This window comes from Leiobunum rupestre, chromosome 10, assembly GCF_980474605.1.
Source record: "Leiobunum rupestre chromosome 10, qqLeiRupe1.1.hap1, whole genome shotgun sequence".
NCBI lineage: Eukaryota > Metazoa > Arthropoda > Arachnida > Opiliones > Sclerosomatidae > Leiobunum > Leiobunum rupestre.
Genome location: NC_143393.1, coordinates 31,404,830 through 31,423,541, shown reverse-complemented (window position 1 = coordinate 31,423,541; position 18,712 = coordinate 31,404,830). Strand labels below are relative to the sequence as shown.

Below are 18,712 nucleotides of genomic sequence, written 5' to 3'. Positions count from 1 at the left end.
CACGTTCCAAACGCGAAACACAATTTAACTCTTTTCTTGACCGAAGACCGAACATACTAATTAAAACCGCAAAGTTACCTCATAACTTTTGACCGACACCAGGACCCCGTCCTGTAGTAGTTCGTCTGACAGCCAAGAACTAAGAAACACTAAATCTTCGAAATTGACCGCAACGGCCTTATATACGTTTATTTTGTGTTTTTTAACCCGTCGAGATTTGACTAAAGTTCGAAAAATTGAAGAGGTTATATTTTTACCCGGTTTGATTGATAATTCTCCACACGGTGGCGCTATATTATTACTTTGATATAGTTTCCGCGGAAGTTTTGAATAATTATCCTTTTTCTAAGCGTTATTAAAAGGTAAAAAACCCGCCTTATCATAATGGTTTCTTTACTTTTTATTTTGCTAAAGGAAGTCAATGGCTCGGCGGTAAAATATCTGCATTGTAACTATGCGACCCGAGTTCAATTCCTGAACACGGTCAAATAATTAAAATACTCAGATATTTAATTAAATATAATATTAATATATTTTATAAATATTTAATTAAATATAAGATTAATATAATTTATAAATATTTAATTAAATATAAGCTTAATACAATTTATAAATATTTCATTAAATATAAGATTAATATAATTTATAAATATTTAAAATGATGTAGAATAAATTATAGTACCTAACGTTATAACTTTGTAAATGACATTCACCAAAGCTGTTTTTTTAGAAAAACACCGTAACTTAACAAGCGTGGGGGCTGAGTGGTTAGAGTAAATCTCTTGCACGAGGCAGACCCGCGTTCGATTCCCGGCCGGCGCCAATAATTCGCAAATTGATACTAAGACGAATACCGTGAACAATTGGTGGAAACCCTGCCATTGGACGTTGAGAGGTAGCATTACACTCAGCACTCGGGCCGTCCCAAAGTCAGCTAGAAGAAGTTGGAGAGGAAACGCCCATACAAACACAACAGACTCAACATCCACAACCATCATAACACGAACTCAACATGCACAACCATCAAAACACAAACACGACAAACTCAACACTCACAACCGTCATAACACGAACTCAACATTCACAACCTACGCATTAACATTACAAAAACGTAATACACCAAACCGTCACGACGGTGAGCGAAAAAACACCATCCAAACCAAACCGCAAATGTATCCGTTAACGCTCACCGTCACACGGTGGTTTTGCCAACCCTTCGAGAAACTGCGAACGCAGAAATTTCGAGAAATTGCGTACGCAATGATTAACCTTTGCTCGAATAATGCGAACGCGTTCGCAGGACAGACGGACAGACACACAGACAGACAGACACGGTGATTGTATAACCCCTCCTAGGGGATTTTGTCCCCTCGGAGAGGTAAAAACCCTAGTTAAGTACAAATTATATAAAACGTGTATGAACAGGTAATAAAATTGAACTGAATTGAATTATGTTACTTAATATGGTAATCCGAATGTATAGATTTTCAAACTAAAGCTTGGAAAAAGCTAAAAACATTATTTTAAAAATAACTCTTTATTCTGTCTCTCTCTAGCCAAATAACCTAATTTGAACACTTATCCTGTTGAGTTTCATTTGAATTTTAGTCAGGGTCAAAGCATTCGCTTATTCCGGCCGCTGCAGGCGAGGGTGGATTCTCAAATAGAAGAAACGATTCTAACGCTTCAATCAAACGTAGATCTTAACAGAAGTTGAAGATTGAACCGCGATAAAAATGTTAGAAACCACTTTCCTGGAGTTCGACTAAACGAGAACGGAATAGTACTTTTCTTACGTACAAGAACCAGCTTTTTTCTTTATAAAAATACATTTGAATTAACAAGTCACTTAAAACCGACGGCTGAAATGTTAAGTATTCAGCCTCAAATAGTTGGCTCTTAATTTTGTAGAATCAATAAAATTAAATGCAAAAGCACTAGAAGATTTTTTTTTAGAAAAAAGGTCAAAAATTAAACAAGCTAATTTTTGAATGTTCCCAGTAATAAAACACCGTGTTCGTTTGTTTTCGTGATTAAGAGCTTTAAAATCGCCAAACTTTTAAGACTTTGTTGACCTACATTCGTGGCAATTGTATACATTAGAAACTAATTTTATTAAGGATACAAGCGATCCTCTGTTATTTGGACAAGAGATTCATACGGGTCTTTCTTATTAGCAATTTAAAAAGGTTCCAATTTTTTGTTTGCGGTCATTCTGTATATTTCTTGTTTTAAAATGACTGATAAATTAAGGTGAATGTATAACGACACTCTCGAATTTATTTATGTATAAATAAAAAGGGTCTCAGAATATTTTAATATAAAAATCTTACTTGTTCCTTCAGGAAATGTTAACAACGGGGAATTTATTAAAAAAGGGGAAATTTAATTTTGAAATAATTTTATAAAATAACTAAATAAAATAAAATAAATCCCTGCAAATGATTTTATAAAAATAAAATAAATCCCTACAAATAATTTTATAAAAATAAAATAAATCCCTACAAATAATTTTATAAAAATAAATAAATAAAATAAATCCCTACAAAAATTTTATAAAAATTAATAAATAAAATAAATCCCTACCAATAATTTTATAAAAATAAATAAATAAAATAAATCCCTACAAATAATTTTATAAAAGTAAATAAATAAAATAAATCCCTACCAATAATTTTATAAAAATAAATAAATAAAATAAATCCCTACAAATAATTTTATAAAAATAAATAAATAAATAAAATAAATCCCTACAAATAATTTTATAAAAATTAAATAAATCCCTACAAATAATTTTATAAAAATAAATTAAATCCCTACCAATAATTTTATAAAAATAAAATAAATCCCTACAAATAATTTTATAAAAATAAAATAAATCCCTACAAATAATTTTATAAAATAAAATAAATCCCTACAAATAATTTTATAAAAATAAAATAAATCCCTACAAATAATTTTATAAAATAAAATAAATCCCTACAAATAATTTTATAAAAATAAAATAAATCCCTACAAATAATTTTATAAAAATAAAATAAATCCCTACAAATGATTTTATAAAAATAAAATAAATCCCTACAAATAATTTTATAAAAATAAAATAAATCCCTACAAATAATTTTAAAAAAATAAAATAAATCCCTACAAATAATTTTATAAAAATAAAATAAATCCCTACAAATAATTTTATAAAAATAAAATAAATACCTACAAATAATTTTATAAAAATAAATAAATAAAATAAATCCCAACCAATAATTTTATAAAAATAAATAAATAAAATAAATCACTACAAATTATTTTATAAAAATAAATCCATACAAATACTATCTCAAATTTATGACGGCGAAAATATCATTTAAAAATATATTGAATTTTTTGTATAAATTACACTTTGAAAAATTCTACGTCATTTTGTAAACGATCTTGGTAAGAGTGGCGCATTCGTAATTCTTAAAAAAATACGTCTACTTATACAAAATATTACAATTTAATTTAATAAAGGTACATCATTTATTATCATTTAGGTTTATGCAACTAAAAGGATATACACAACAATATTATTCATAAATATTTGTAGCTAAGAATCGGTCATAAAAATTCGGATTTTTTTAAAAACAAAAGCGTTTCTGTGTTAAATACTTTGTGGAAATTCTTTCACTCGGAGCAACTCGATTTGTAAGTTGTAACCCGAGTTGGTCAACAATGGTTTGTGAAAATTTTGGGTCATACAAATAGGTCTTTAAGGACTTGTTCAAACTTAAGAACTTTTGTTGGTCAACTTGTAAGCACTTTAGTTTACAGTTGCAGCTACAAAAATTAGTTAACCTTTCCTTTAAGGTAGTTAACCTTTCCTTTAAGGTAATTAAACTCTCCTTTAAGGTAATTAAACTCTCCTTTAAGGTAATTAAACTCTCCTTTAAGTTAGATACCCTTTCCTTTAAGGTATTTAACCTTTCCTTTAAGGTAATTAACCTTTCCTTTAAGTTAGATAACCTTTCCTTTAAGGTATTTAACCTATCCTTTAAGGTAATTAACCTTTCCTTTAAGTTAGATAACCTTTCCTTTAAGGTATTTAACCTTTCCTTTAAGGTAATTAACCTTTCCTTTAAGGTAATTAACCTTTCCTTTAAGTTAGATACCCTTTCCTTTAAGGTATTTAACCTTTCCTTTAAGTTAGATAACCTTTCCTTAAAGTTAACTGCATTTAATTGAAATCTTTTCCGTGGTTTAATTTAAGAAATGTAATATTTATTGAAAATTAATCAAAGTTTTTAACTAAAACCAAATTTATACTTCCTTCAATAAATATTAAATTCCTTATAGTGAATCCCTTACCGGATAATAAAAAAAATTATTTATTACATCAGCGCTGTATTCAGCTAAATTTGGACTAGATTTGAATATAATAATGTTCCGGTACCAGTAGATTGAATTTCTAATGATTTATAAGTACTTCGATTATTCGCGTGTCCTCGTAAACTCCATTGTTTCGCCACATTTCTTTTCCTGATGACGTATTCAGCTTTGTCGGCGGCACGACTTTGTAGAGGCACCGACAAAGCCACCGTTTGGATGTACAGACGATAACGACTTTCGACGAAGGTTACGCATTTTGTCCCGCAAACAGTTTATTCGGAAAAAGTGAAAGAGTAAATTCTCCGTGAGTTATTGAAAAGGGTTCATCTTTCGGCGCGTGTTTTACTGGTCACGAGCGGGCGATTAACCCATCTGGAGCATCCACTTTTCTTTTTGTATTTCGGTTAATATTGTGGTCAAACGAAAAACACGCGGAGGAACCATTTTGCGGGAAAATAAATGAATTTTTATTTGGAACATGGCTTCCTTTCCTCAGGGGTCACCCTGGTAGCCAATTTCTAAGGATGAACGTTCGATGGGCTGACGGAGTGATTAGCGCTTTCGCCTCGTGGCAAGAAGAGCCGGGTTCGATCCTAGAGGAAAAACTCGGAAAGTTTACTTTGGCGTTGAGTTTTCAAGTGAACTCGCCACTGGTTAAAGTTCTTCGGTTTTCCCTTAAAAAACGTTTGTAGAGGGTAACGATAATAGTAAGTGTATTGAGCTGTTGGCTCACTTGGCATGAAGGGCTTGCCACCACCATCCTACGCAGTCGAACCCGTCCACCTGAATTAATGGCGTTAAAAGTCGCTAGATAACTTAGGCCTAGGGGGTGACTTGAGTATGAGCATAGCTGATTATTATTATTACTTAATATAAAACACTTAACCATATAATAAATTTAAATATTAAAATGTTGTATAGATATGATGTAACGTTTTCAAGCTCTAAATATGGAAAAAAGGTTAAGATTTTCGGTAATTTGATCATCTAAGCTCTATTGCTTTGACATCATATTAAACTTGATATTTACTACATTTTACCTTATTTTAGTGTAAATTATCCCCTTAACTGCATCTAAAAGCTTGAAAAAGTATAAAAACGAAATAAATATTTGTTTTTGGTTTTCAAATAAAAAGGTTTCAGAGTACTGCTTATACGTTCTTCTAAACCCAGATTAATATTACTCGTACGTCATCGATTTATTAGCCTATCCGAGAAGCTCATTTTGAAAAGACATTGATGTTGCAAGTGAATAAAATGGGCATTATAGAAAGACCGATAATACTCTCGCAATAAATAAATTAAATATTTTTAATGCCACTTATTTATGGATTGTAAATACTTATTAAATTTCCAGATAATTAGAAACATTTTATTTAACTTTATACGGTTGAAGTGAAATCCATATCCTTTACTTCTTCGTCCCAGAGATTTTTAAATAATTATAATTATTTCGTAATAAAAATTATCGACTGGTATAATTGGGTTTTATCGATCAACTGTCATAGTTATTCCTCCTTTTCATGATTAAGTGTTTTTAATTAAGAATCGTTCTTTCAATAATGTCTTAAACATTAAGAATTTTTTTCATCTGAAGTACATCAATTGTTTTAATTAAATATATATTAGGTTCCTAATGTATAACGAAGGTAACGAGTTTGTGGAAATTTCCTTGAAACTTAAACGTAAAAAGATTATTCATTAATATTCTAATCGTTGACTTTAGTTTTTATTAAGCCTCAAATGGTGTAAAAAAGATCGCCTAATTACGTTGAATTTCATCATTTTTCAAATTGAATAATTGGCCATTGTATTCTTACAAGACAAATGATATTTTTAATGTAATGTAACTAATATGTTTAATGTAAAGTAATGTAATGTAATAAATGCAATGTTTTATAATGCAATGCCCTATAATGCAATCTAATGCCCTGTAATGCAATCTAATGCAATTTAATGTCCTAAAATGCAATCGAATGCCCTATAGTGCAATCTAATGCCCTATAATGCCCTAAAATGCAATCTAATGCCCTATAATGCAATCTAATGCAATCTAATTTAGAGGTCGGGGATGGTTCACTTTTATTCAATAGATAAAGCTCTAAAAATTATTCGTAAAACTTTTTTATCAAGTAATTTATATTTCTGTATTATCCGATTAATTTTTTTATATATTTGTAAAATTAATCGGAAAAACGACGTTTTTTTCGAAGCTCAAATTTTACGAATAATACATGTTTTTTATCATTTTCCAAAATATTAACCGGTAAATTTCTTTGTTTACATTTTTTCCCGAAAAAAATCAATTTAAACATGGATAATGATTAACCGTTACCGACCTCTAATCTAATTCCCTATAATGTAATCTAATCCAAGATAATGCCCTATAATGCAATATAATGCCCTTTTATACAATATAATGCAATATAATGCCCTGTAATGCAATCTAGTACAATATAATGCAATCTTATGCATTATTATGCAATATAATGCAATCTAATGCAATAGAATGCCCAATAATGCAATAAAACATAAAATAATAACCAATTATATATTACATTAAATAATACTTTGTATAACACTAAAATTTAAATGTTGTCGAGTATGTAAATGGTATACAGCTACTATAATATAAAATTCTATAACTCTATACAAAAGTGTCTTTTATTCGTAGTACATTCAGTTGAAGATTGAAAACACTGCTTATGGAAGAATAAAGCGTCGAAATTGGGTAGCAATATTGTTTAATTGTTCGTGAAGGCATGTTCTGGAAGCCACTCGAAGCCATCAACCTCAACAATCTCGGGGCTTCGTAATTCGACGTCATTTGTTATTAGCCTACGGCTCCACGCCTCATTAAAAAATGGAATAGCCCACTTAATGTTCAATCCAGCTCGAATTTCCGGCTCACTAACGGGATTGTTCAAATAATCTCACATCTCGGATTATGGGAAATACAGAAGTGAAATCTGTGTTTTAGATAATACGCGCTGTTCGACAAAAATCGTGCGCTTGATTTGATTTTAATGGAGAACAGCGATTTAACGGACAATTTATGTTTCTGATCATCACGCCTCTCACATTTCAATTTCGCCTTCCAAAACCATATCTTTTTTCCTACAATAGGTGGCAGTGATGCACTTATAAAATGAAATTTAATTTTAGAATATGACGTCCAATTTACACCAATTGCTATTACGGTTTTTAAAATTTACACCGATTGCTATTACGGTTTTTAAAATTTACACCAATTGCTATTACGGTTTTTAAAATTGACACCGATTGCTATTACGGTTTTTAAAATTTACACCAATTGCTATTAGGGTTTTTAAAATTTACACCGATTGCTATTACGATTTTTACAATTTACACCATTTGCGGTTTTTAAAATTTACACCATTTGGTTTTAATTTACACTAATTACTATTGTGGTTTTTAAAATTTACACCAATGGCTATTACGGTTTTTAAAATTTACAAAATTTGTTTTTAAAGGTTACACCATTTGTTTTTAAAGTTTTTAAAATTTACACTAATTACTATTGTGGTTTTTAAAATTTACACCAATTGCTATTAAGGTTTTTAAACGATTCTTAGTGTTTCTACCAGTGGTGTAGCCAGGGGAGGAGGCACAGGGGGTACTTAATTCCCAGACTATGGTACCAGAGGACCGTCTCAATATAGCCATCCTCCATAAACTAGAAATAGATATTAGAGAAAATAATAATGTGCCATCAGTTGAAAACCTTGTATTATTAAAAAAATTCGAAGAAATAGAGATAGAAGACGTTGCGATTTTCATGATTCTGGCTGAATCTTTCATCTGCTGACAAAGATATTATTCTTTGATTACAACAAAAAATTATTGGGCAGCTTGATCAATCAATATTGTGCTAAAAATCGCGATACTAAAGTCACGAATACACAGATTTTTACCAATACGATATATCATATGTAACGTAATCCATCATAAGTAAGCCATTTTCTTTAATGAAATCTTTTTCAAAGGATGTTATGTAAATTACGTCGCTTCCATCTCCGTGACTAAAAACGCGTCATCAATTTTTAAGAAGGCTAATGTAAATTAGTGGAACGGATTTTGAAAACGAGCTAAATTGCTTGGGCGTTTCTGTCTTTGGCAGTCCACGATATTTCGTTTCCATGGTAACATTTTCAATAGCACAATGATTATAAAAATATACAATTTATGCGTCCACTAATTGTATATTCACTTTAAAACCAGGTCTCATTAAAGGTAATTAGGTTTGATAAATAATTTATCTTTTTAAAAATTTTGCCCAAATTTAGCACGTTGCAGCAAAATACGACCAATACTATTCTGGAAACTAGCGCGTGAAACAGCTCAAATTCAAACGGCGGTGTGGCCCTTCAACAGCCATAATTTGTACGAACATTTACCAAATCTTTCGGAAATACTAAAGCGTTAATTAAACCTAGGATATTTATTTAAATAAAAATGAGCTAATGTTTTCCCTAAAACAACTTCGAAATTTACACATACTACATCAAATTAAATAATCATCTAAATCCATATTATTACGCTTTTGATAAATGTACACAAAACTTAGAAATAAAATAAACACCGTCGCAGAAACACCTTCGAAATAAATGATTATCGATTTAATATAATTATGAATATTATGTTTCTGATAAATATACACAGTTTAAATAAACGTAAAGAAAGAGGTATTTTAATCCTATTTATATCGAGAGGGCAGGATAATGACATAACGAGCCTCTTTTAACAAGCCGCTTTTAAAATAAATAAATTTTTAATCATATTCAGCGTGCATTTCCTCGTTTAACTTCACTTCCGCCGCTTCGAGCCATTTAGTTCTTCAATATATATTTCGGCTTATACGTTTCTACCAGTTCTTGCAGGAAAAAGATCTAATAACTCTATTATCAGTTAATCACGATTTAACATTATTTAAAGTAAGCATCTTTGTTAAATGAAAAAAGATTGATCATTTAGTTGAAGGACCACCGGAGTATCATGCCTCCAGCTCAGTTCATCTTTTTTTTTGTAAAAGTATTGTCATAATCAATATTATTATGTCATACGATTTCAGTTAATATATTTCAGTTAAAAAATATCGTCGGGAAATTAAAATTTTAAATAGAATTCAATTATGAGAAAAGAAATTTTAAATATAATTCAATTATGAGAAAAGAAATTTTAAATATAATTCAATTATGAGAAAAGAAATTTTAAATATAATTCAATTATGAGAAAAGAAATTTTAAATATGATTCAACCTTGGTAAAAGAAATTTTAAATATAATTCAATTATGAGAAAAGAAATTTGAAATAGGATTCATCCATGGTAAAAGAAATTTTAAATATAATTCAATTATGATAAAAGAAATTTTAAATATGATTCAACCTTGGTAAAAGAAATTTTAAATATAATTCAATTATGAGAAAAGAAATTTGAAATAGGATTCATCCATGGTAAAAGAAATTTTAAATATAATTCAATTATGAGAAAAGAAATTTTAAATAGAATTCATCCATGGTAAAAGAAATTTAAAGTATAATTCAATTATGAGAAAAGAAATTTTAATTAGGATTCATCCATGGTAAAATAAATTTTAAATATAATTCAATTATGAGAAAAGAAATTTTAAATAGGATTCATCCATGGTAAAAGAAATTTTAAATAGAATTAATCCATGGTAAAAGAAATTTTAAATATAATTCAATTATGAGAAAAGAAATTTTAAATAGGATTCAACCATGGTAAAAGAAATTTTAAATATAATTCAATTATGAGAAAAGAAATTTTAAATAGAATTCATCCATGGTTAAAGAAATTTTAAATATAATTCAATTATGAGAAAATAAATTTTAAATAGGATTCATCCATGGTAAAAGAAATTTTAAATATAATTCAATTATGAGAAAAGAAATTTTAAATAGAATTCATCCATGGTAAAAGAAATTTTAAATAGTATTCAACCATGGTAACATAAATTTTAAATAGTATTCAACCATGGTAACATAAATTTTAAATAGTATTCAACCATGGTACAACAAATTTTAAATAGTATTCATCCATGGTACAACAATTTTTAAATAGTATTCAACCATGGTACAACAAATTTTAGATAGTATTTAACCATTGTACAACAAATTTTAAATAGTATTAAACCATGGTACAACAAATTTTGAATGGTATTCAACCATGGTACAACAAATTTTAAATGGTATTCAACCATGGTACAACAAATTTTAGATAGTATTTAACCATTGTAGAACAAATTTTAAATAGTATTCAACCATTGTACAACAAATTTTAAATAGTATTAAACCATGGTACAACAAATTTTAAATAGTATTCAACCATGGTACAACAAATTTTGAATGGTATTCAACCATGGTACAACAAATTTTAAATGGTATTCAACCATGGTACAACAAATTTTAAATGGTATTCAACCATGGTACAACAAATTTTAAATGGTATTCAACCATGGTACAACAAATTTTAAATGGTATTCAACCATGGTACAACAAATTTTAAATGGTATTCAACCATGGTACAACAAATTTTAAATAGGATAATAAATGGTATTCAACCATGGTACAACAAATTTTAAATGGTATTCAACCATGGTACAACAAATTTTAAATAGGATAATAAATGCCATACTTATTTTGTTATATTACTTATGATATTATTCATGAGGTAATGCTTGCAATTTTTTACACGAAAGTTTTAAATACAATTGTTTGTGATATAAAATGAATAAAAAACGTATCTTATATACAAGGGTTGGGCATAAGTTAAAAATTTATAATTAACATTTAAAAGATCTCGGGGTGTAGATAAGGTTATATAAGTATTTTCATTGTAAAGGCGTAACATCCTGGTTACGATTAATATAAAGGTTGTAGGGGTTCCGAAACAAAGGAGTCTGATAACCCGGTAAATACCATTTTATAAGCGGAAACATAATTTATAGTAGAATGTATTATGGTGTTATCTCAACGTTATTTTGACCGCTAAGTTGAATGCTCAAAGGGTAGACCCCATCTGTTTACGTTTTAAAATTCTTTGATGTGAAAAGAACGTTCTGTTTTTTGGCAGGTTGCGTCATGACAGCGCCAAATGAAAGCCAAATGCAAAGACAGGTAAGAACATTTCCTAAGACATAATTTATGATGCTTCGTACATGGTAATAGATGATTCAATAAAACCCATTCAGTGATTCGCTAAGAAGTATTAATACATAGAGCCTGGACGCTAGGGTGTCCCTTATTTTTCGAAAGTCAAAAAAAATCAACGCATACCATTTAATTATGTTTATTATGACACATTTTGCATTCATAATAAATTTTAGCTCATTCTATAAACGGGAACCCGTGCCGACTTGCATCTAAAAACGTGCATACAAGTCGGGCAGGAGAAGAGGCGTGTGTCCACGTAATTTGCCATTTTAGTGTCCATTTATGCGCAATTTACACATGAATTTACTGTTAGAATGGCGGCAGTCGAACTACGAAGTGCTAAAAATGACATTTATTAAGTGGGAGATGTACACCATCAGATAACAGGTGCGAAATTGCCTTCAAATCGACAGGTTCTAGCAGTTTTGTTTTTCAATATTCGGGAAGTTAAATTAGCAGTTTAAAGTGAAAGTGCTAATCTTGTAATTCGTGAATGACGATCACTTACTACTAATTTAACTTCCGGAATATTGAAAAACAAAACTGCTATAGAACCTGTCGATTTGAAGGCAATTTCGCAAGGCTGTTATCTGATGGTGTACATTAAAAAAAATGAAGGAACTAATTGTATTTATAAAGTTAATGTCGAACCAACTTGACTTCGTTTTGGCTTGAGTATTGATTTTAGTTCTTCTCTAGCTAGCCTGGCGAATATTTCATCCAGTGATTCCGGCTTTTCCGGCACGTAGGGTGGAATATCGCGACCGAAAACTGTCACTACGCCCCCTTTGATTCGCTATTGAAACCTAGATATGTAGCGGCTAAAGCAGACGATATTAGTTTTTCCTGATCGTTATTCGTAAATTGGACTTTATAAATAATGATACTTGCATTTAAATATAATTTTTGCATCGTTCGCTTATATTATGATAATTTTAATTAAACAAAAACGTTCGTATGACTTTTTATTTGGTCTGTATAAACTGTAACTTGCAAGTCCTGGCTTACGGATATATTACTTCTTGACAATTTCCTTTAAGATATTTTATTGAGGCGTCTATTGGCATACATTTCCTGGCAAAACGCGAATGTGTAATTCTCGTTTTATTATTACGCCTAACGACGTAAAATTTAAAAATTAAATTGATTAATAATTCAACAATTATAAAAATTAATCTTATTAGAGAGTTTTTGAATAATCTCACTCGTGGATCTCGCTATATCTTCCCGTCATGACTTATTCGAATCAATAGGTCTAACCTTCACAAAAAAAAGCCAAGTTGTTATACTTATTATGGTTTTCTAGAAATGATAAATACACGCTTATATATTAGGTCGAGTTTGTGTAGGTGAGTTTCTAAAACTTTCATTTCAGAATTCAACTTCAAGGCCTAACATCGGCAAGCCGCAACGACTGACCATCCTGTTACGGAAACCCAGGTTGCGATTGAGAACCACTACGGCAGAAAGCGTCACTACCGTCTCGAATTACACGGAAGTATTGGCCACATCGGAAGATACCTCGTCTACGACCACACCGACCTCGACCACGACAGAAAGTCCAAATGCAACCACGAAGAAAGCCAAATCCGAAGAAATCCTCGACAGCAGTTCAACGGACGACAGACATTTCGTCGCATGGCCCTTGAGAAGGAGGGCTTCGTCCAGACGATTTCGGCCACCGAAAGCGCCATCCACGACGAACAAACCTCTCTTGAAGCTGCGCAAACCAAAACCATCCAGACCAGCCATGTACAGTTTGGACGGTTTTGTACCCAAGCCTTCTTTGACATTCAAGCCAACTACCGAAGCCCCAGCGGACATCCTAGCTTTTAAAATGGATCTTCAGGCTCTAGGCTCATTCACAAGGAGAAGCAAGGTCACATTTCATTTTTATTTCAAGTTATTTTGAGAGAAACAAATCCCTATTCCCTAGCTCTATAAATATTGCCCCATTACAAATTATCTGTCAAACTCGTGACTCTAAAGATTCTTAGAAAAGTAGAACGTTTTTTTTTTTTCAATTTATCGAAAACTCCAGAAAAATCCATCAGTCGTTTTTGATATACAGATGATTTTACGAATTTTGACCACGATCCTTATCTTGACCTCAGTCTATCTTTTGAACAATTTGACGGAAAAACACACGAAGTTGGTATAACTTTGAAAATAACGAGCAGGCAAATTCGATTATATTTTTGTACGGTCAATTACTTTTTTAATTTTAAGGTTTTCTAAAATTTTATCTTAGATCCTCAAAAACGTTTCCTGTTCGGATTTTCCAAAATCAATCAAAATATCCTGAATTATTTTTAAACCAATGATGAAAAATCCAGAAAAAAATAATTACAAGCTAACTAAAAGAATTTGCTGTGTTAGTTTAATTTAGGAAAGTGTTGTTAAGGTTAGAGTTAGGTAATAATATAGGTTAGGTTAGAGTTAGGTAATAATATAGGTTAGGTTAGAGTTAGGTAAGGATATAGGTTAGGTTAGAGTTAGGTAAGGATATAGGTTAGGTTAGAGTTAGGTAAGGATATAGGTAAGGTTAGAGTTAGGTAAGGATAGGTTAGGTTAGAGTTAGGTAAGGATAGGTTAGGTTAGAGGTAGGTAAGGATAGGTTAGGTTAGAGTAAGGATAGGTTAGGTTAGGTTAGGCTAGAGTAAGGATAGGTTAAGGTTCGGTTAAGCTAGAGTAGGGTTAAAATTGGATTAGATTAAATTAGCTATTACGTGAATAATAAAGCCATTTCGGTTAATGTTTCGAACGGCCAACTGATCAGGTTATTCATGTCGTAATTTTCAAATGTCTGAAGATAATCAGTTAGTCAGATCTAGTTTATTTTTTATATTCGCCCACCTAACCAATCCTGATATCATACGTTTAGTAAATATACAATCTTGTGGAAGAAAATAAAAATAAACAATGCTTATAATTTCGAAAGTACTTTAATCGGAAGATGTGTAAAATCTATAGCTGGAAGCATTAATATCGATGGTCTTGCGTTTTTAAATGACTTTGGATTATGAGAGGAGTTTAGACCCAAGACAATTGGATATCGTTGCTCCATAAGTTTCATAAATCAAGTAAGATGTCCCACTTTCAACCAAATTATCAAGAAACGTTCTGCTTCAAAAATATATTGGCTAAGATCTTACGTCACAAACAGTATCCCGTCTTAAGGGGGAAGACTATAGTAAACACCTCTTTTTCGTTCAAGCTGAACGTTTTAGTTTTAATAATTACACAATCGAAATGTATTTTTATTAATAGGCTGAACCTTCCTCTAGTGCTTAAACTAATTTTGATAATTATAATATTAATAGTTGCCCAACTTGTTTAGCTCCGGGGGTCCAAATTAAAACGTAATAATTAAATTGTCAAAATTATTTTAAGCACTAAACAAGAGGGTGTTCTACACATATATATTAATTTTATAAGTTAAAACACCAAAATAAAACAGCTTGAAATAGCGCGAATCTAGACAATGACCACTGTAGTCTTCCACCTTAAAGCAGAAAATTATAGCAGTAGAACTCGCGTCACTTAAATTTCATGATTTCGCGTAACCTCTGTACTATCCTCAACAAATGAAAGGTTTTGCAGGTGAAATTCACCAATGACGCTGGCGACGAAGACCTCGCAACGGTGAGAAGGTACAAGAACAAATCGAGAAAGAAACTGATTCGGAAGACACCCTCTGGTCGATACCGCACTTTCCACAAGAAAGGCCTTCCAGATATCGACTTCCCAGCTTACGAGAAAATCCCTCTGACCACATTCACTTGTTCGGAACGTGAAAATCCTGGAATGTACGCCGATCCCGAATCCAGATGTCAGGTATTTGTCATCCAAAGATCTCATTTTTCAACCGAGCTCAAAGACCGAGAAGTTCGAGAACAGAGCGAATTTCTAGCCCTCTTCGTCTGTGCTGCAATGTTTTACAGCTTGGACAGCTTGAGTGACCACTCAGACTGCTCTGCCTATTGTAGCTTACCTCTTTCTTGGACGTTTACTTTGTAACTTCTATTCCAGAATTCCAGTTGTCCTCCACCCCTTGTTAAAGGGTTTGTGACACTGAGTTTTTTAGTTTCCCCTTTCCATAAAAATTCGTAGATGTTAAGTGTAATAATAATTGTAGGGATGTTTTGCCTAGCGTGGCAATAAGAGATTTCCACCACCCTCCTACGCAATGTAACCCTAAATTTAGGCATTAAAAATCGCTCGATGACTTGACCATAAGATAGAGGTTAACGGTAATAGTTAGTGTAGGGAGCTGTTGGCTCGCGTGGCATGAAAAGCTGGCCACCACCATCCTACGCGTTGTAACCCGGCCACTTGAATTAAAGGCTTTAAAAGTCGCTTGATGACTTAGGCCTAAGGTGGTGCCTTGGTTATTAGCCAAGCTGATTTTAGATCCTTGGGTATTAGCCTACCTGATTATCTGAGAACCGTCTGAGCCATCGGTAAAGCTGTCCACACTGTCGTTCCCCAAAATATCGAAAAGTTCAGGAGTTTGGCCCGACCTTTAATGGTAAATTTATTTTACGTTCAGAGAGAGCTCTCGAATCACAACGCGTTCCAATTCTAGATTTTTGAGAGTGATTTAAGAGCAATAACTTTCCTAGAGCATACCTGATCGTTGAAGGAACTCACCATTATATCTAGGTTTATTAAGTACCACGAGCACGGGAGTACAGCACTAGCTTCTTGTACTATCTTCGCGTACATAGTAGCTTAAATTCATCTTCTTTTTCATTACAAAATGGCGATCCTTTGTTTAAAAGAGTGTCATGAAAAATCAACAAGCAAACGAGCTTTCGGCGAAAGCCCACCGCCGCATACTTTGTAGCGAAAGACTTTCGCTACAAAGTATGCGACGGTGGCCTTAGGTACCTGAATTTATTCTTAGGTTGATATTCTTAAGACAAGAAGGTGACGTTTTAGAAATTATGTTGAATATATAAAGGGTGTTTTTTCAAAAGAGCTGTAGGGGTGAGTTGAGAAGTATGCCTGTTTTTCTCCCTTTTTCCTACGATGAGTTAAATGAGAGCCAGAGAGCTTCAAAGTTTGGCCTACTAGTCCCTGGAAGTAGGCTGCAACAAGTGCAAAACCAAGCCGCAGGAAAATGCGAACATTGAGGTTTGGGTTCGTGTGATAAGTGAAAAAGGACTTGGTAAACAAATCGAGGTAACCAGCGTAGAAAAGTAAACTTAAATAGTATTTGAAGTCCCTGCTGCTTGGTTTTGCGCTTGTTGCAGCCATTGAATTGGGAATAGTACCGCTAGAATGACAATTTCAATCTGCCTTCCACGAAACATTTTTTTTTAATGATAACTCTATCACTTGTTGGTGGCGCCATCTGCTGTTAGCGGTGGGAACTATGTCCTACACAATTGAATTAATAGTACTAATGTATTTGAAAGTGAGAGATGGCGCCACCCATAAAATGATAGAGTTGACGGCTGAGTGCGCCGACACAAAATTTCAGAATTTGTTTCGCGAAACCACGACTCCCGAACGCCCCTATGTCATTCTAGTGGTACTATTCCCAATTCAATGGTTGCAGCCTACTTCCAGGGTCTAGTAGGCCACTATTTGAAGCTCTCTGGTGCTCTTTTAACTCATCGTAGGAAAATGGGGGGAAAACATGCATACTTATCAACTCACCCCCTAAAACTCCTTAACATTTTTGCATCACCTTTTAAATCACCCTGTATAATTGTAAGGTCTGATAACGGACGTTTTTCAAGCAACACAATTAATAAATAGTTCGACCAAACTAAAATGCAAACACTCTTAGACCTTGCTATAACCTATTCCTATTGGTAAGTTCCAGGCCTATAAGCTTAAGCCTACTCAGCCTATTAGTTAATCTCCCACTGGGCACTATTATGTAGCGTCCGAACGCGTGCCAGTCAAATGGAGGATATGGTTACTGAAAGGACTACTTCCAGCTGAACTTAATTTACTCGTTGCAGGTTTGGCACATGTGTCCAGGCGGAAACAGTCAACACAGGCACAGTTTTCTGTGTCCGAACGGAACCATGTTCAGCGAGCGAAGAGGAATCTGCGATTGGTGGTACAACGTCGACTGCTAAAGAGAAGATCGCGAAGGGCAGAGGACGATATTTTTTGTTTTAGTATTACTCTACACTGCCAATTTATTTTTTACGAGACGGATCAATCTCTTCTGTTCTAGAAAAGAGGCCATGCTATCGTCAACGGCGCGTGTGATTCGCGATTTTCATTCCCCGCGAAAAGACTACAATAATTTCTTTAGATAATGATTTTTAGGTGTTGTTGGTGCTGTTGATACCGCGTATGATTTTAAACAGTTTTATAACAGACTCGTTTTGCGATTGTCGACGTTCTGTTAGTTAATTTAACTTTATAAATTTTATATTTGGCGTGCGCGGGAGCGTGTAAATTTTCATAAATTTAAATTATCATTATTATGTATGATTATATAAAAACTATTAATTAATTAATTTATATTTTAATATTATTATACAGAAATAATCGTTCATTTTCAAAGGTTACTTTTAATAGGTTCTACCGGAAGTAGTTATATATGTTTTACAAGAGAAGTGTACATTTAAATAAAGAATTTTTTAGGCAATCGAAAAACGGTAAAATTTTGGAAAGAATGTTTTACAAGAGAAGTGTCTAGGCAATCGAAAAATGGCCAATTTTGGAAAGAAATTATTTTAACAGCGGTAGACACATCTCTCGTGAAAAATATACGATATACTGCGCCGGCTTATACGCAAAAGAGTCCGTAATTAATACTGTTTAAACTGATTTTATTTTATTGTTTTCAGAACCACACCAATCACTGGTTGGCTTTTAAACTATAGATATTAGAAACGTTACCTAGAACTTAAGTTAAATTTTTTGTTTTATTTTGAAGGTCATACGTTACCGTATTTTTACCTCAGTTATGTTTTCTTCTAAGCTATACAGAGTTGGATTTCATAAATAATTGCGTTATTTATTAACAAATAAGAATAAGAATAGTAAATAAGAAACATTTGGGTTGAAGAATCCACAGTGTAAAGTTCAAAATTTAATTTCGGAAATTGATCACAGAAATTTAAGTGATCAACTATTTGAACGAAACGATTCGTAGCTGATGTATGATCAATTTAAATTTAGA

At 32.1% G+C, this 18,712-nt stretch overlaps 1 protein-coding gene across 2 annotated transcripts in view; it reads left to right on the top strand.

The window, feature by feature from the left end:
- The window catches only part of LOC149925386 (uncharacterized), a 34,196-nt gene extending 16,332 nt beyond the window's left edge, over positions 1–17,864 (top strand). The window contains exons 1-5 of one of the 2 annotated variants that reach the window (XM_090160895.1): positions 11,306–11,411; positions 11,477–11,520; positions 12,932–13,435; positions 15,160–15,393; positions 17,535–17,864. In XM_090160895.1, the coding sequence (XP_090017021.1) occupies positions 11,485–11,520; positions 12,932–13,435; positions 15,160–15,393; positions 17,535–17,654 (894 nt within the window). In that variant the 5' untranslated portion in view covers positions 11,306–11,411; positions 11,477–11,484 and the 3' untranslated portion in view covers positions 17,655–17,864. Of the gene's footprint in view, positions 1–11,305; positions 11,412–11,476; positions 11,521–12,931; positions 13,436–15,159; positions 15,394–17,534 lie in introns of those variants that run through there. The other variant, XM_090160894.1, reaches the window with a different exon arrangement.
- Positions 17,865–18,712: the final 848 nt, after the last annotated feature.